At 61.9% G+C, this 19583-nt stretch overlaps 1 protein-coding gene across 1 annotated transcript in view; it reads left to right on the plus strand.

The window, feature by feature from the left end:
- The window catches only part of LOC138101474 (retinal guanylyl cyclase 1-like), a 30115-nt gene extending 16099 nt beyond the window's left edge, over window positions 1–14016 (plus strand). The window contains exons 14-20 of the mRNA XM_068999243.1: window positions 555–718; window positions 1574–1766; window positions 3004–3178; window positions 4243–4341; window positions 6096–6190; window positions 11660–11745; window positions 13926–14016. Of these exons, the coding sequence (XP_068855344.1) occupies window positions 555–718; window positions 1574–1766; window positions 3004–3178; window positions 4243–4341; window positions 6096–6190; window positions 11660–11745; window positions 13926–14016 (903 nt within the window). The remainder of the gene's footprint in view (window positions 1–554; window positions 719–1573; window positions 1767–3003; window positions 3179–4242; window positions 4342–6095; window positions 6191–11659; window positions 11746–13925) is intronic.
- The last annotated feature ends 5567 nt before the right edge of the window (window positions 14017–19583 follow it).

The raw sequence follows: 19583 nt of genomic DNA on the forward strand, positions 1-19583 counted from the left end.
TCCATGGGATTCCATGGGTCCCTATGAGGTTCTTTAAGGTTCTATTGGGGTTCCATGGGGTTCCACGGCGCTCTATGGGGTTCTATGGGTCCCTCTAAGGTTCTATAAGGTCCTATGGGGTTCCATGGGGTTCCATGGGGTTCTATGGGTCCCTATGAGGTCCTTTAAGGTTCTATGGGGTTCCATGGCGCTCTATGGGGTTCCATGGGTCCCTGTGAGGCTCTATAAGGTCCCATGGGTTTCCATGAGGTTCCATGGGGTTCTATGGGTCCCTATGTGGTTCTATAAGGTCCCATGGGGTTCCATGGGGTTCTATGGGTCCCCATGATGTTCTATAAGGTCCTATGGGGTCTCTATGGGTCCCTGTGTGGTTCTATAAGGTCCCATGGGGTTCCATGAGGTTCTATGGGTCCCTATGAGGTTCTTTAAGGTTCTATGGGGTTCCATGGTGCTCTATGAGGTTCTGTGGGTCCCTGTGAGCTTCTATAAGGTCCCATGGGGTCTCCATGGGGTTCCGTGGCGTTCCGTGGGTCTGACCCACACCTGTGGGGCAGTTCAAGGGCATCAACAAGGGCCGCAAGACCAACATCATCGACTCGATGCTGCGCATGCTGGAGCAGTACAGCAGCAACCTGGAGGACCTGATCCGCGAGAGGACCGAGGAGCTCGAGATCGAGAAGCAGAAGACCGACAAGCTCCTGACCCAGATGCTGCCGCCGTGGGTCGCTGTGGGGCCGGGGGGGCCCGCGGGGCTGGAGGGGGGTCAATGGGGGTGGGCGTCACCCCATAGATCCCATGAGGAGCTTTGGGGTGGAGGGGGTGGAGGTTGAGGTCACCTTTGACCCATTGACCTCACCCAGATCTATGGGGCAGGAGGGGGTTGAGGTGGTCACCAGGAGGAGGTTGGGGTCAACCTTGACCCATTGACCTCACCCAGATCTGTGGGGCAGGAGGGGGTTGAGGTGGTCACCAGGAGGAGGTTGGGGTCAACCTTGACCCATTGACCTCACCCAGATCTGTGGGGCAGGAGGCAGTTGAGATGGTCACCAGGAGGAGGTTGGGGTCACCCTTGACCCATTGACCTCACCCAGATCTATGGGGCAGGAGGGGGTTGAGGTGGTCACCAGGAGGAGGTTGGGGTCACCCTTGACCCATTGACCTCACCCAGATCTATGGGGCAGAAGAAGGCCAAGGTGGTCACTGAGGACAGGATGGGGTCAACCTTGACCGGCTGACCCCACCCAGAGCTATGGGGCAGCAGAAGGTCGAGGTGGTCACTGAGGACAAGTTAGGGTCAACCTTGACCCATTGACCCCACCCTCCAGATCTATCGGTCACCAGAAGGTCAAGGTGGCCCCTGAAGATGATTGGGGTCAACCTTGACCCACTGACCCCACCCAAATCAAAGGGACAGCTTGAGGTCAACCTTGACCCACTGACCCCACCCATCCCTATGGGTCACCAGAAGGTCCCAATGGCCACATCAGCCTCTCTTTGACCACCAAGACCCTCTGGACCGTCTGGGTGACCCCTGGGTGACCCCTGGGTGACCCCTGGGTGACCCCCTGGGCAGGTCGGTGGCCGAGGCGCTGAAGATGGGGACGCCGGTGGAGCCCGAGTACTTCGAGGAGGTGACGCTGTACTTCAGCGACATCGTGGGCTTCACCACCATCTCGGCCATGAGCGAGCCCATCGAGGTGGTCGATCTCCTCAACGACCTCTACACCCTCTTCGATGCCATCATCGGCTCCCACGACGTCTACAAGGTGACCATGGCGGTGGTGGCCGCGGTCACTCAGTCATGGGGTCACTGGTGCGGGGTGGTCACCTCAGGATGGGGGGTTGGGGTCAATGGTGGTGGCATCTACAAGGTGATCACGGCACCGGTGGCTGTGGTCAGATGGGTCATGGGTGTAGGGTGGTCACCTCAGGATGGGGGTTGGGGTCAATGGTGGTGGCATCTACAAGGTGACCACGGCACTGGTGGCTGTGGTCAGCCAGGTCATGGGGTCACTGGTGCGGGGTGGTCACCTCAGGATGGGGGGTTGGGGTCAATGGTGGTGGCATCTACAAGGTGACCACGGCACTGGTGGCTGTGGTCAGCCAGGTCATGGGGTCACTGGTGTGGGGTGGTCACCTCAGGATGGGGGGTTGGGGTCAATGGTGGTGGCATCTACAAGGTGACCACGGCACCAGTGGCTGTGGTCAGATGGGTCATGGAGTCATGGGTGTGGGGTGGTCACCTCAGGATGGGGGTTGGGGTCAATGGTGGCATCTACAAGGTGACCATGGCAATGGTGGCTGTGGTCAGCCAGGTCACAGGGCCACGAGTGGGGTGTGGAAGGGGTTTTGGGGTCTGTGTTGTCTGCAAAGTGGTGGCCGTGGTCAAGGTGACACCATGGGCATGGTCAAGGTAACTCCATGGTGGTCCAAGCCATGGTCCCACCAGGGCTTTGGCCACCAAGAGGAGCTATGGCCACCAAATGAAGGCTCTTGGTGGTCCTTGTGGTCCTTGGTGGCATCTTCAAGGTGATGGCCATGGTCAAGGTGACCCCATGGCCATGGTCAAGGTGACTTCATGGAGGTCCAAGCCATGGTCCCACCTGGGCTTTGGCCACTGATGGTGGACATGACCACCAAATGAAGATGTTTTGGGGTCCCCACAGTCCTTGGTGGCACCGACAAGGTGATGGACAAGGTGACCCCATGGCCACAGTCAAGGTGGCCTCATGATGGACCAATCCATGGGTCCAGCTGGACTTTGGCCACCAAGAAGAGCTGTGGCCACCAAATGAAGATTCTTGGTGGTCCCCATGGTCTTTGGTGGCACATCCAATGCGATAGCCAAGCTGACCCCACGGTGGTCCAGGCCGTGGTCTCAGCTTTGACCACCGAGAAGGGACAAGGCCACCACACGAAGGTCACCTGAGATCCCAGGTGCTGTGGGCGCGTCCCGCTGGGCGTGGCCACCCCGACCCTCCCCCTCGCCCCTCCCCCGGCCAGGTGGAGACCATCGGCGACGCCTACATGGTGGCGTCGGGGCTGCCGAAACGCAACGGGAACCGGCACGCCGGCGAGATCGCCAACATGTCCCTGGACATCCTCAGCTCCGTCGGCACCTTCAAGATGCGCCACATGCCCGAGGTGCCCGTGCGCATCCGGATCGGGCTGCACTCGGGTACGGCCCCGGACACGCCCCGGACATTCCCCCTGGACACGCCCTCAAATTGTCCCCACGAGTCGGTCACACGTTGGGCGACGTCGCGCTGGTCAACGGTCAATGGGTCGTGGTGGGTGGTGGCACCCAGTGGTTGTGAGCCGTTGGTCACGCCCATCGGTCACACCCATTGGCCACAGCCATTGGTCATGTCCATTGGTCACACCCACTGGCCAAACCTGTTGGTTGCACCCATTGGTCACACGGATTGGTCGCACCCATTGGCCACATCCATTGGTCATGTCCATTGGTCACACCCATTGGCCACGCCCATCAGTCACAGCCATTGGTCACACCCATTGGCCACGCCCATCGGTCACACCCATTGGTCATGTCCATTGGTCACACCCATTGGTCACACCCATGGGCCACGCCCATCGGTCACACCCATTGGCCACATCCATTGGTCATGTCAATTGGCCACACCCATTGGCCACGCCCATCGGTCACACCCATTGGCCACACCCATCGGCCACACCCATCGGTCACACCCATCGGTCACACCCATTGGCCATGCCCATCAGTCACACCCATCGGTCACATCCATTGGCCACATCCATTGGTCATGTCCATTGGCCACACCCATCGGTCACACCCATTGGCCACATCCATCGGTCACACCCATCGGTCACACCCATTGGCCACGCCCATCGGTCACATCCATCGGTCACTCCCACTGGCCACAGCCATTGATCACAGCCATTGGCCACACCGTTGGCCATGCCATTGGTCACGCCCTTTCACTGTCCACTCAGTGGCCACGCCCAACTCGTCACTTATGGCCAACGCTCAAGAGGTCGTGACCCATTGGCTGGCACTCATTGGCTGAGACTCTTGGCCACGCCCCCAAGCGACCACACCCAACCCATTGGCCAACCCTCACCGGTCATCGCCCGATGACCCCAACCCCTTCCATCACCCCACGCCGGGACCCCTCCCCTTTGAGGCCACGCCCCCTTTGAGGCCCCGCCCTCTGAGGCCCCGCCCCTCTGAGGCCCCGCCCCCTGACGCGGCCCCGCCCCCAGGGCCGTGCGTGGCGGGCGTGGTGGGGCTGACGATGCCGCGGTACTGCCTCTTCGGGGACACCGTCAACACCGCGTCCCGCATGGAGTCCACCGGGCTGCGTGAGCGGCACCGGGAACGGGATGGGATGGGATGGGATGGGATGGGATGGGATGGGATGGGATGGGATGGGATGGGGTGGGATGGGATCAATGGGATGGGATGGGATGGGATGGGATGGGATGGGATGGGATGGGATGGGATGGGATGGGATGGGATGGGATGGGATGGGATGGGATGGGATGGGATGGGATGGGGTGGGATGGGGTGGGGTGGGGTGGGATGGGATGGGATGGGATCAATGGGATGGGATGGGATGGGATGGGATGGGATGGGGTGGATGGGATTGGATGGGATCAATGGGATGGGATGGGATGGGATGGGATGGGATGGGATCAGTGGGATGGGATGGGATGGGATCAATGGGATGGGATGGAATGGATGGGATGGGGTGGATGGGATTGGATGGGATCAATGGGATGGGATGGGATCAATGGGATGGGATGGGATGGGATGGGATGGGGTGGATGGGATTGGATGGGATCAATGGGATGGGATGGGATGGGATGGGATGGGATGGGATGGGATCAGTGGGATGGGATGGGATGGGATCAATGGGATGGGATGGAATGGATTGGATGGGATGGGGTGGATGGGATTGGATGGGATCAATGGGATGGGATGGGATCAATGGGATGGGATGGGATGGGATCAATGGGATGGGATGGGATGGGATGGGATGGGGTGGATGGGATTGGATGGGATCAATGGGATGGGATGGGATGGGATGGGATGGGATCAGTGGGATGGGATGGGATGGGATCAATGGGATGGGATGGAATGGATGGGATGGGATGGGATGGGATGGGATGGGATGGGATGGGATGGGATGGGATGGGATGGGATGGGATGGGGTGGGGTGGGATGGGGTGGGGTGGGGTGGGATGGGGTGGGACGGGGATGGGGACAGGGACAGAAGACAGGGATGGGGACAGGGCTGGGGACGGGAGGACATGGGGGGGACAGGGACGGGGGCATGGCCGGGGATGGGGACGGGGACGGGGACATGGAGACACAGCTGCGGACACGGACAGGGGGACACGGACAGGGGGACAGGGGGACAGGGACAGGGGGACAGGGACACAGCCATGGGGACACGGACAGGGGGAAACGGACACAGCCATGGGGACACGGACAGGGGGACACGGACAGGGGGACACGGACAGGGGGACACGGACAGGGGGACAGGGGGACAGGGACTGGCCCATGGGGGGATGGGGACGCGGGATTTGGGGACATGGGGGGATGGGGGCGCGGGATTTGGGGACACGTCCCCATCCCCCCATGTCCCCAAATCCCACATCCCCACCCCCCGTGTCCCCATCCCCCCCCGGTGTCCCCAAATCCCGGTGTCCCCATCCCCCCATGTCCCCAAATCCCTCACCCCCACCCCCCGTGTCCCCAAATCCCGCATCCCCACCCCCCCCCGTGAGGGTTTTGGGGGGGTCCCGGGGGTTTTTTGGGGTCGGGGTCGGTCCGTGGGGGTTTTTGGGGTTTTTTGGGGTCGGGGTCGGTCCGTGGGGGTTTTTGGGGGTCTCGGGGGTTTTTTGGGGTCGGGGTCGGTCCGTGGGGGTTTTGGGGGTCCCGGGGTTTTTTTGGGGTCAGGGTCGGTCCGTGGGGGTTTTTGGGGTTTTTTGGGGTCGGGGTCGGTCCGTGGGGGTTTTGGGGGGTCTCGGGGGTTTTTTGGGGTCGGGGTCGGTCCGTGAGGGTTTTTGGGGTATTTTTGGGGGGTTTCTGACCCCCTCCCCCCCCCCAGCCTATCGCATCCACGTGAACCAGCGCACGGTCGCCATCCTGCTCTCGCTGCAGGAGGGCTTCAAGGTCGACATCCGCGGCAAGACCGAGCTCAAGGTGAGCCCCAAACGGCCCCGAAACGCCCCAAATACAGCCCCAAAACACCCCAAAACACCCAAAACCACCCCGAAGTCCCCAAATACGGCCCCAAACAACCCAAAACACCCCAAATACAGCCCGAAACGGCCCCGAAACACCCCAAATACAGCCCCAAAACACCCCAAAACACCCAAAACCACCCCGAAGTCCCCAAATACAGCCCCAAATGGCCCAAAACACCCCAAAACACCCCAAAATGCCCCAAACCACCCCGAAGTCCCCAAATACAGCCCCAAACGGCCCCAAAACGCCCCAAATACAGCTCCAAACCGCCCCAAATGGCCCAAAACACCCCAAATACAGCCCCAAACAGCCCCAAATCACCCCAAAACACCCCGAAGTCCCCAAATACAGCCCCAAACAATCCAAAATGCCCCAAATACAGCCCGAAACGGCCCCGAAACACCCCAAATACAGCCCCAAACAGCCCCAAACGGCCCCAAAATGCCCCAAATACAACCCCAAAACGGTCCGAAACACCCCAGAAGCAGCCCCAAACGGCCCCAAATCACCCCAAAGTCCCCAAATACAGCCTCAAACGGCCCCCAAATGCCCCAAATACAGCCCCAAACGGCCCCAAAACACCCAAAAACGCCCCGAAGTCCCCAAATACACCCCAAACGGCCCCAAAACACCCAAAAACGCCCCGAAGTCCCCAAATACAGCCCCAAACAGCCCCAAAATGCCCCAAATACAACCCCAAAACGGTCCGAAACACCCCAAAAGCAGCCCCAAACGGCCCCAAATCACCCCAAAGTCCCCAAATACAGCCCCAAGCGGCCCCAAAACACCCAAAACCACCCCAAAGTCCCCAAAACACCCCAAAGTCCCCAAATACACCCCAAACGGCCCCAAACCACCCCAAATACACCCCAAACGGCCCCAAAACACCCCAAAACACCCCAAAGTCCCCAAATACACCCCAAACGGCCCCCAAACGCCCCAAATACAGCCCCAAACAGCTCGAAACGGCCCCAAAACACCCCGAGAGCGCCCCAAATCCAGCCGAAACCACCCCAAACCAGCCCAAATACACCCTGGAACCGCCCAAACACGGCCCCAAATCCCTCAAAACCACCCCAAACCCCTCAAACCCACCCCAAACCCCTCAAACCCACCCCAAACCCCTCAAAGCCACCCCAAACCACTCACACCCACCCCAAAACCCCTCAAACCCATCCCAAAACCCCTCAAACCCACCCCAAAACCCCCCAAACCCACCCCAAACCCCTCAAACCCACCCCAACCCCCTCAAAAACCACCCCAAAACCCCCCAAACCCACCCCAAATCCCTCAAACCCACCCCAAACCCCTCAAAACCACCCCAAACCCCCCAAACCCACCCCAAACCCCCTCAAACCCACCCCAAATCCCTCAAACCCACCCCAAAACCCCTCAAAACCACCCCAAACCCCCCAAACCCACCCCAACCCCCTCAAACCCACCCCAAAACCCCTCAAAACCACCCCAAACCCCTCAAAACCACCCCAAACCTCTCAAACCCACCCCAAACCCCCCCAAACCCACCCCAAACCCCTCAAAACCACCCCAAAACCCCTCAAACCCACCCCAAACCCCTCAAAACCACCCCAAAACCCCCCAAACCCACCCCAAACCCCTCAAACCCACCCCAAAACCCCTCAAAACCACCCCAAACCCCCTCAAAACCACCCCAAACCCCCTCAAACCCACCCCAAACCCCTCAAACCCACCCCAAACCCTCAAACCCACCCCAAACCCCTCAAAACCACCCCAAAACCCCCCAAACCCACCCCAAACCCCTCAAACCCACCCCAAAACCCCTCAAAACCACCCCAAACCCCCTCAAAACCACCCCAAACCCCCTCAAACCCACCCCAAACCCCCTCAAACCCACCCCAAATCCCTCAAACCCACCCCAAAACCCCTCAAAACCACCCCAAACCCCCCAAACCCACCCCAACCCCCTCAAACCCACCCCAAAACCCCTCAAAACCACCCCAAACCCCTCAAAACCACCCCAAAACCCCTCAAAACCACCCCAAACCCCTCAAAACCACCCCAAATCCCTCAAACCCACCCCAAACCCCCCCAAACCCACCCCAAAACCCCTCAAACCCACCCCAAACCCCTCACACCCACCCCAAAACCCCTCAAACGCACCCCAAAACCCCTCAAACCCACCCCAAACCCTCAAACCCACCCCAAACCCCCCAAAACCACCCCAAACCCCCTCAAACCCACCCCAAACCCCTCAAACCCACCCCAAACCCTCAAACCCACCCCAAACCCCGCAAAACCACCCCAAAACCCCTCAAACCCACCCCAAACCCTCAAACCCACCCCAAACCCCTCAAACCCACCCCAAACCCCTCAAACCCACCCCAAACCCCCCCAAACCCACCCCAAACCCTCAAACCCACCCCAAACCCCCCAAAACCACCCCAAACCCCCTCAAACCCACCCCAAAACCCCCCAAAACCACCCCAAACCCCCCAAACCCACCCCAAACCCCCTCAAACCCACCCCAAACCCCTCAAAACCACCCCAAAACCCCTCAAACCCACCCCAAAACCCCTCAAACCCACCCCAAACCCTCAAACCCACCCCAAACCCCTCAAACCCACCCCAAACCCCCCCAAACCCACCCCAAATCCCCCAAACCCACCCCAAACCCCTCAAACCCACCCCAAACCCCCCAAAACCCACCCCAAACCCTCAAACCCACCCCAAAACCACCCCCAAAGCCCAGCAAACTTAGAACCCATAACTGCCCCCCAAATGCCCCCAGGACCCCATAACTGCCCCCAAAACTGACCCCGACGCCATACCTGCCCCATAACTGACCCCATACTGACCCCATACTGACCCCATAGCTGCCCCATAACTGCCCCATACCTGCCCCATAACTGACCCCATACCTGACCCCATAACTGCCCCATACTGACCCCATACTGACCCCGTAACTGACCCCATACCTGCCCCATACCTGACCCCATACCTGACCCCATAACTGACCCCATACCTGCCCCATAACTGACCCCATACTGACCCCATAACTGACCCCATACCTGCCCCATACTGACCCCATAACGACCCCATACCTGCCCCATAACTGACCCCATACCTGACCCCATACCTGACCCCATAACTGACCCCATACCTGCCCCATACTGACCCCATTCCTGCCCCATACCTGCCCCCATACCTGCCCCATACCTGCCCCATACCTGCCCCCATACTGACCCCATACCTGCCCCATAACTGCCCCCATACCTGCCCCATACCTGCCCCATACCTGCCCCCATACTGACCCCATACCTGCCCCATAACTGCCCCCATACTGACCCCATAACGACCCCATACCTGCCCCATAACTGACCCCATACCTGCCCCACCGCACAGGGGAAGGGTGTGGAGGACAGAGTGGCTGTTCCTCCTGACCCCATAACTGACCCCATACTGACCCCATAACGACCCCATACCTGCCCCATAACTGACCCCATACTGACCCCATACCTGCCCCATAACTGACCCCATACTGACCCCATACTGACCCCATAACTGACCCATACCTGACCCCATAACTGACCCATACCTGCCCCATACCTGCCCCATAACTGACCCCAAAACTGACCCATAACTGACCCCATACCTGCCCCATACCTGCCCCATACTGACCCCATACTGACCCCATACCTGCCCCATACCTGCCCCATAACTGACCCCATACCTGCCCCAAAACTGACCCCATAACTGACCCCATACTGACCCCATACCTGACCCCATACCTGCCCCATAACTGACCCCATACTGACCCCATACTGACCCCATAACTGCCCCATACCTGACCCCATAACTGCCCCAAAACTGACCGCATAACTGACCCCATACTGACCCCATACCTGACCCCATACCTGCCCCATAACTGACCCAAAACTGACCCCATAACTGCCCCATACTGACCCCATACTGACCCCATACCTGCCCCATAACTGCCCCCATACTGACCCCATAACGACCCCATACCTGCCCCATAACTGACCCCATAACTGACCCCATACCTGCCCCATAACTGACCCCATACTGACCCCATAACTGACCCCATACCTGACCCCATAACTGCCCCATACCTGACTCCATAACGACCCCATACCTGCCCCATAACTGCCCCCATACTGACCCCATACCTGCCCCATAACTGACCCCATACTGACCCCATAACTGCCCCCATACTGACCCCATAACGACCCCATACCTGCCCCATAACTGCCCCCATACTGACCCCATACCTGCCCCATAACTGACCCCATACTGACCCCATAACTGACCCCATACCTGACCCCATAACTGCCCCATACCTGACTCCATACCTGCCCCATAACTGCCCCATACTGACCCCATACCTGCCCCATAACTGACCCCATACCTGCCCCATAACTGCCCCCATACTGACCCCATAACGACCCCATACCTGCCCCATAACTGACCCCATACCTGCCCCACCGCACAGGGGAAGGGTGTGGAGGACACAGAGTGGCTGTTCCTCCTGACCCCATAACTGACCCCATACTGACCCCATACTGACCCCATAACGACCCCATACCTGCCCCATAACTGCCCCCATAACGACCCCATACCTGCCCCATAACTGCCCCCATACTGACCCCATAACGACCCCATACCTGCCCCATAACTGACCCCATACCTGCCCCATAACTGACCCCATAACTGCCCCATACTGACCCCATAACTGACCCCATACCTGCCCCATAACTGACCCCATACTGACCCCATACCTGCCCCATAACTGCCCCATAACTGACCCCATAACTGCCCCATACTGACCCCATAACTGACCCCATACTGACCCCATACCTGCCCCATAACTGACCCCATAACTGCCCCATACTGACCCCATAACTGACCCCATACTGACCCCATACCTGCCCCATAACTGACCCCATAACTGCCCCATACTGACCCCATAACTGACCCCATACTGACCCCATACCTGCCCCATACCTGCCCCCATACCTGCCCCATACCTGCCCCATACCTGACCCCATACTGACCCCATACCTGCCCCATAACTGCCCCCATACCTGACCCCATACTGACCCCATACTGACCCCATACCTGCCCCATAACTGCCCCCATACCTGACCCCATAACTGACCCCATACCTGCCCCATAACTGGCCCCATACTGACCCCATACCTGCCCCATAACTGACCCCATACTGACCCCATACCTGCCCCATAACTGACCCCATACCTGCCCCACCGCACAGGGGAAGGGTGTGGAGGACACAGAGTGGCTGTTCCTCCTGACCCCATACCTGACCCCATACTGCCCCCATACTGACCCCATACCTGCCCCATACCTGCCCCCATACTGACCCCATACCTGCCCCACAACTGACCCCATACCTGCCCCACCCCACAGGGGAAGGGTGTGGAGGACACCTATTGGCTCGTGGGGCGCGAGGGGTTCACCAAACCCATCCCCACCCCCCCCGACCTCCTGCCGGGGTGAGTGGGGCGGTTGTAGGGCCAGGGGGGTGGTTATGGGGTCATGAGGGGTGGTTATGGGGTCAGGGGGTGGTTATGGGGTCAGGGGGGCGGTTATGGGGTCATGGGGGCAGTTTTGGGGTCATGGGGCGGTTATGGGGTCAGGGGGCGGTTATGGGGTCATGGGGGTGGTTATGGGGTCAGGGGGCAGTTATGGGGTCATGGGGGTGGTTATGGGGTCAGGGGGCGGTTATGGGGTCATGGGGGTGGTTATGGGGTCAGGGGGCGGTTATGGGGTCATGGGGGTGGTTATGGGGTCAGGGGGCGGTTATGGGGTCATGGGGGTGGTTATGGGGTGAGGGGGCGGTTATGGGGTCATGGGGGTGGTTATGGGGTGAGGGGGCGGTTATGGGGTGAGGGGGTGGTTATGGGGCCGGGGGGGCCGTTATGGGGTGAGGGGGGCGGTTATGGGGTCATGGGATGGTTATGGGGTCAGGGGGGCGGTTATGGGGTCATGGGGGCAGTTATGGGGTGGAGGTGGCGGTTTTGGGGTCAGGGGGTGGTTTTGGGGTCAGGGGGTGGTTATGGGGTCAGGGGGGCGGTTATGGGGCAGGGGGCGGTTATGGGGTGAGGGGGCTGTTATGGGGTCAGGGGGGTGGTTATGGGGTCATGGGGGCGGTTATGGGGCAGGGGGCGGTTATGGGGTGAGGGGGCGGTTATGGGGGCGGTTATGGGGTCATGAGGGCGGTTATGGGGTGAGGGGGCGGTTATGGGGTCATGGGGGCGGTTATGGGGCCGGGGGGGCCGTTATGGGGTGGGGGGGCAGTTATGGGGTCATGAGGGCGGTTATGTGGTGAGGAGGCGGTTATGGGGCGAGGGGGTGGTTATGGGGTGAGGGGGCAGTTATGGGGTCATGGGATGGTTATGGGTTCATGGGGGCGGTTATGGGGTAGAGGTGGCGGTTTTGGGGTCAGGGGGTGGTTTTGGGGTGAGGGGAGCGGTTATGGGGTCACAGAGGCGGTTATGGGGTGAGGGGGCTGTTATGGGGTCAGGGGGGTGGTTATGGGGCCAGGGGGTGGTTATGGGGTCAGGTGGCGGTTGTAGGGCCAGGGGGCTGTTATGGGGTCAGGGGGCGGTTATGGGGTCAGGGGGCGGTTATGGGGTCATGGGGGCAGTTTTGGGGTCATGGGGCGGTTATGGGGTCAGGGGGCGGTTATGGGGTCATGGGGGCAGTTATGGGGTGGAGGTGGCGGTTTTGGGGTCAGGGGGCGGTTATGGGGTGAGGGGGCGGTTATGGGGTCAAGGGGCGGTTATGGGGTCATGGGGGCAGTTATGGAGCCGGGGGGGCCGTTATGGGGTGGGGGGGCAGTTATGGGGTCATGAGGGCGGTTATGGGGTGAGGAGGCGGTTATGGGGCGAGCGGGCGGTTATGGGGTGAGGGGGCGGTTATGGGGTCATGGGATGGTTATGGGGTCATGGGGGCAGTTATGGGGTGGAGGTGGCGGTTTTGGGGTCAGGGGGTGGTTTTGGGGTCAGGGGGTGGTTATGGGGTGAGGGGAGCGGTTATGGGGTGAGGGGGCTGTTATGGGGTCAGGGGGGCGGTTATGGGGTCATGGGGGCGGTTATGGGGCAGGGGGCGGTTATGGGGTGAGGGGGCGGTTATGGGGGCGGTTATGGTGTCATGGGGGCGGTTATGGGGTCATGGGGCGGTTATGGGGTGAGGGGGCGGTTATGGGGTCAGGGGGTGGTTTTGGCGGTCTGGGGTCCCCTGGGGGTCACTGGGATTTGGGAAGGGGTCCTGGGAGGTCACTGGGATTTTTTGGGGGAGGAGGGGGAGGGTTTTGAGGGGGGAGGCGTCCTCGGGAATTTTTGGGGTGGGTCCCTTTGGAATTTTGGGGGGGGAGGGGTCACTGGGGGGTCTCTGGTTCATGGGGGGGGCGCAAATTGGGATTTGGGGGGGGGAGGGGTCCGTGGATGGGGGAGGGGCGGCAGCGGAGCTCCCGAGGGTGGGGTGGGAGGAGGGGGAGGGGCAATGGGGGGAGGGGCGGGACCCCCCTGTAAAACTCCACTCGCAAAAAAACAAAAATCCCCCAAAAATCCCCCAAAAATCCCCCAAAAATCCCCCAAAAATCCCCCCAAATTAAAAAAAACCTTCCCGAGCCCCAAAAAGCCCCGAAATGGCCCCAAAACGCCCCCCCCAGGGCCAGCAACCACGGCATCAGCCTGGACGAGATCCCGGCCGAGCGGCGGCGGAAGCTCGAGAAGGCGCGGCCGGGGCAGGTGCTGAAATAGCCCCGCCCACAGGTGAGGAGGCCACGCCCACCGGGTGGGATAAGCCCCGCCCACCGGGTGGGATAAGGCCCGCCCACAGGTAGGACACGCCCACAGGTGGGATAAGCCCCGCCCACAGGGTGGGATAAGCCCCGCCCACAGGTAGGACACGCCCACAGGTGGGATAAGCCCCGCCCACAGGTAGGACACGCCCACAGGGTGGGATAAGCCCCGCCCAGCAGGTGAGGAGGCCACGCCCACAAGGTGGGATAAGCCCCACCCACAAGGTGGGATAAGCCCCGCCCACAGGTAGGACACACCCAGCGGGTGGGATAAGCCCCGCCCACAGGTAGGACACGCCCACCTGGTGGGATAAGCCCCGCCCACAGGGTGGGATAAGCCCCGCCCACAGGTAGGACACGCCCACCTGGTGGGATAAGCCACGCCCACAGGTAGGACACGCCCACAGGATGGGATAAGCCCCGCCCACAGGTAGGACACGCCCACAGGGTGGGATAAGCCCCGCCCACAGGGTGGGATAAGCCACACCCATAGCATGGGACAAGCCCTGCCCACAGGTAGGACACGCCCACAGGTGGGATAAGCCCCGCCCACAGGTGGGATAAGCCCCGCCCACAGGCAGGACACGCCCACAGGGTGGGATAAGCCCCGCCCACAGGGTGGGATAAGCCACGCCCAGCAGGTGAGGAGGCCACGCCCACAGGTGGGATAAGCCCCGCCCACAGGCAGGACACGCCCACAGGGTGGGATAAGCCCCGCCCACAGGGTGGGATAAGCCACGCCCAGCAGGTGAGGAGGCCACGCTCACCAGGTGGGATAAGCCACACCCACGGGGATGGGATAAGCCCCGCCCACAGGTAGGACACGCCCACAGGGTGGGATAAGCCACGCCCCATTTAGGACACGCCCACGGAGTGGGATAAGCCCCGCCCACAGGTAGGACACACCCACAGGTGGGATAAGCCCCGCCCACAGGTAGGACACGCCCACCGGTTGTGATAAGCCCCGCCCACAGGGTGGGATAAGCCCCACCCCATTTAGGACACGCCCACAGGGTGGGATAAGCCCCGCCCGCAGGTAGGACACACTCCCCTGGTGGGATAAGCCCCGCCCACAGGGTGCGATAAGCCCCGCCCACAGTCAGGACACGCCCACAGGGTGGGATAAGCCCCGCCCACAGTCGGGACACGCCCACAGGATGGGATAAGCCCCGCCCACATGTAGGACACGCCCACCTGGTGGGATAAGCCCCGCCCACAGGGTGGGATAAGCCACACCCATAGCATGGGACAAGCCCCGCCCACAGGTAGGACACGCCCACAGGGTGGGATAAGCCCCGCCCCTAGGTTGGCCACGCCCTCCATGCAAGCCCCGCCCCCACCTGGCCACACCCCCCATAATTGATCTGTCCCCTCCCCAGCTCATTTGCATCTCATTATCCCCACAGCTGAAGGCGGCCTCGCCCCGCCCCCCCCCGAGGGGCGGAGCCAGAGGTGATTGGCTGCCGAGGGACCCCGCCCTGCTGACGTCACAGGAGGCGGAGCCTGGGAGAGACAAGGGGACAAAGGGGGCGGGGCCTGTCCCTTTAAGGGGCGTGGTTTGAGCGGGAGGGGGCGGGGCTTGGCTCAAAAAGGGGCGGGGCTTGATCGGGGCGTGGTTTGATCCGGGGCGGGGCCCCCGGCAGCCAATAGGAGCCCGACTCTCAGGGGATGTTTGTCCAATCAGAGCCCAGGGCAGCCATCTTGGCCCGGCAGCGCCAGCCAATGGCGGCGCAGCTCCGCTCTTAAAGGGCCAGCGCGCGGCGTTTGTGTTCTGGCTCGGTTTCTTCCCGGGTTTTCCCCGTTTTCCCTGGATTTTCCCCCATTCCCGAGGCCCCGCCCCCTCCCTCAACCCCTCCCCCACCCCCGTAGAGCCCCCAATAAATTCGATCCCAAAGATTTTGGTAGGAAAAAACGGGAATTTGGTTCCAAAGGGACGCGGCAGCCGCCATATTGGGGGATGAGGCCACGGCAGCCATGTTGGGGTGGGGCTATGGCGGCCATGTTGGGATGTGGCCATGGCGGCCATCTTGGGGGCGGGGATATGGCGGCCATCTTGGGGGTGGGGATATGGTGGCCATATAGGGGGCGGGGCTATGGGCACCATCTTGGGGGCAGGGGTATGGTGGCCATATTGGGATGGGGCTACGGTGGCCATCTTGGGGGCAGAGCCATGGCTGCCATTCCGGGGGTGGGAGCATGGCCGCCATCTTGGGGAGGAGCCATGGCAGCCATCTTGGGGGTGGGAGCATGGCCGCCATCTTGGGGTGGGGCTATGGTGGCCATTGTGGGGGTGGGGCCATGGCAGCCATATTGGGGTGGGGCTATGATGGCCATTGTGGGGGGGTGGGGCAATGGCGGCCATCTTGGGGGTGGGGCTATGGTGGCCATATTGGGGCGGGGCCATGGCCGCCATCTTGAGGGTGGGGCCATGGCAGCCATATTGGGCAGGGCTATGACGGCCATTGTGGGGGTGGGGCAATGGCAGCCATCTTGGGGCTGGGCTATGGTGGCAAATTTGGGCGTGGGGCCATGGCCGCCATATTGGGGTGGGGCTATGGTGGCCATTGTGGGGGTGGGGCTATGGCGGCCATCTTGGGGCTGGGCCCATGGCAGCCATCTTGGGGCTGGGGTCATGGCAGCCATCTTGGGGTGGGGCTATGGTGGCCATCTTGGGGGCGGGGATATGGCGGCCATCTTGGGGGTGGGGCTATGGGCACCATCTTGGGGCATGGCTACGGTGGCCATCTTAGGGGTGGGGCCATGGTGGCCATCTTGGGGGTGGGAGCATGACAGCCATCTTGGGATCAGAGCCATGGCGGCCATCTTGAGGCGGTGCTATGGTGGCCATATTGGGGCGGGGCCATGGCCGCCATCTTGAGGGTGGGGCCATGGCAGCCATACTGGGGTGGGGCTATGATGGCCATGGGGGTGGTGGGGCTATGGTGGCCATCTTGGGGGTGGGGCTATGGGCACCATCTTGGGGCATGGTTACGGTGGCCATCTTAGGGGTGGGGCTATGGCGGCCATCTTGGGGGTGGGGCTACGGGCACCATCTTGGGGCACGGCTACAGTGGCCATCTGAGGGGTGGGGCCACGGTGGCCATCTTGGGGGTGGGGCTATTGTGGCCATCTTAGGAGTGGGGCCATAGTGGCCATCTTGGGGGTGAGGCCATGGTGGCCATCTTGGGGGTGGGGCCATGGCAGCCATATTGGGGGTGGGGCTATGATGGCCATTGTGGGGGGGTGGGCAATGGCGGCCATCTTGGGGGTGGGGCTATGGTGGCCATATTGGGGCGGGGCCATGGCCGCCATCTTGAGGGTGGGGCCGTGGCAGCCATATTGGGGTGGGGCTATGGTTGCCATTGTGGGGGTGGGGCAATGGCAGCCATCTTGGGGCTGGGCTATGGTGGCCAACTTGGGGGTGGGGCCATGGCAGCCATCTTGGGGTGGGGCTATGGTGGCCATTGTGGCGGTGGGGCAATGGCAGCCATCTTGGGGGTGGGGCTATGGGCACCATCTTGGGGCACGGCTACGGTGGCCTTCTTAGGGGTGGGGCCATGGTGGCCATCTTGGGGGTGGGAGCATGACAGCCATCTTGGGATCAGAGCCATGGCGGCCATCTTGAGGCGGTGCTATGGTGGCCATATTGGGGCGGGGCCATGGCCGCCATCTTGAGGGTGGGGCCATGGCAGCCATACTGGGGTGGGGCTATGATGGCCATGGGGGTGGTGGGGCTATGGCGGCCATCTTGGGGGTGGGGCTATGGGCACCATCTTGGGGCATGGTTACGGTGGCCATCTTAGGGGTGGGGCTATGGCGGCCATCTTGGGGGTGGGGCTACGGGCACCATCTTGGGGCACGGCTACAGTGGCCATCTGAGGGGTGGGGCCACGGTGGCCATCTTGGGGGTGGGGCTATTGTGGCCATCTTAGGGGTGGGGCCATAGTGGCCATCTTGGGGGTGAGGCCATGGTGGCCATCTTGGGGGTGGGGCCATGGCAGCCATATTGGGGGTGGGGCTATGATGGCCATTGTGGGGGGGTGGGCAATGGCGGCCATCTTGGGGGTGGGGCTATGGTGGCCATATTGGGGCGGGGCCATGGCCGCCATCTTGAGGGTGGGGCCGTGGCAGCCATATTGGGGTGGGGCTATGGTTGCCATTGTGGGGGTGGGGCAATGGCAGCCATCTTGGGGCTGGGCTATGGTGGCCAATTTGGGGGTGGGGCCATGGCAGCCATCTTGGGGTGGGGCTATGGTGGCCATTGTGGCGGTGGGGCAATGGCAGCCATCTTGGGGGTGGGGCTATGGGCACCATCTTGGGGCACGGCTACGGTGGCCTTCTTAGGGGTGGGGCCATGGTGGCCATCTTGGGGGTGGGAGCATGACAGCCATCTTGGGATCAGAGCCATGGCGGCCATCTTGAGGCGGTGCTATGGTGGCCATATTGGGGCGGGGCCATGGCCGCCATCTTGAGGGTGGGGCCGTGGCAGCCATATTGGGGTGGGGCTATGATGGCCATGGGGGTGGTGGGGCTATGGCGGCCATCTTGGGGGTGGGGCTATGGGCACCATCTTGGAGCCAGGGCCATGGCAGCCATCTTGGGGGCGGGGCCATGGTGGCCATTGTGGCGGTGGGGCAATGGCGGCCATCTTGGGGGTGGGGCTATGGGCACCATCATGGGGCACGGCTATGGTGGCCTTCTTAGGGGTGGGGCCACGGTGGCCATCTTGGGGGTGGGGCCATAGTGGCCATCTTGGGGGTGAGGCCATGGCAGCCATATTGGGGTGGGGCCATGGCAGCCATATTGGGGTGGGGCCATGGCAGCCATATTGGGCAGGGCTATGACGGCCATTGTGGGGGTGGGGCAATGGCAGCCATCTTGGGGCTGGGCTATGGTGGCCAATTTGGGCGTGGGGCCATGGCAGCCATATTGGGGTGGGGCTATGGTGGCCATTGTGGCGGTGGGGCAATGGCAGCCATCTTGGGGGTGGGGCTACGAGCACCATCTTGGAGCACGGCTACAGTGGCCATCTTAGGGGTGGGGCCACGGTGGCCATTGTGGGGGTAGGAGCATGACAGCCATCTTGGGATCAGAGCCATGGCGGCCATCTTGAGGCGGTGCTACGGTGGCCATATTGGGGCGGGGCCATGGCTGCCATCTTGAGGGTGGGGCCGTGGCAGCCATATTGGGCAGGGCTATGACGGCCATTGTGGGAGTGGGGCTATGGAAGCCATCTTGGGGCTGGGCTATGGTGGCCAAGTTGGGGGTGGGGCCATGGCAGCCATACTGGGGTGGGGCTATGGTGGCCATTATGGGGGTGGGGCAATGGCGGCCATCTTGGGGCTGGGCCCATGGCAGCCATCTTGGGGCTGGGCCCATGGCAGCCATCTTGGTGCTGGGGTCATGGCAGCCATATTGGGGTGGGGTTATGGTGGCCATTGTGGGGGTGGGGCTATGGCGGCCATCTTGGGGCTGGGCCCATGGCAGCCATCTTGGGGCCAGGCCCATGGCAGCCATCTTGGGGCT

The sequence above is a fragment of the Aphelocoma coerulescens genome, unplaced genomic scaffold (genome assembly GCF_041296385.1).
Source record: "Aphelocoma coerulescens isolate FSJ_1873_10779 unplaced genomic scaffold, UR_Acoe_1.0 HiC_scaffold_306, whole genome shotgun sequence".
In the NCBI taxonomy this organism is placed as follows: Eukaryota; Metazoa; Chordata; class Aves; order Passeriformes; family Corvidae; genus Aphelocoma; species Aphelocoma coerulescens.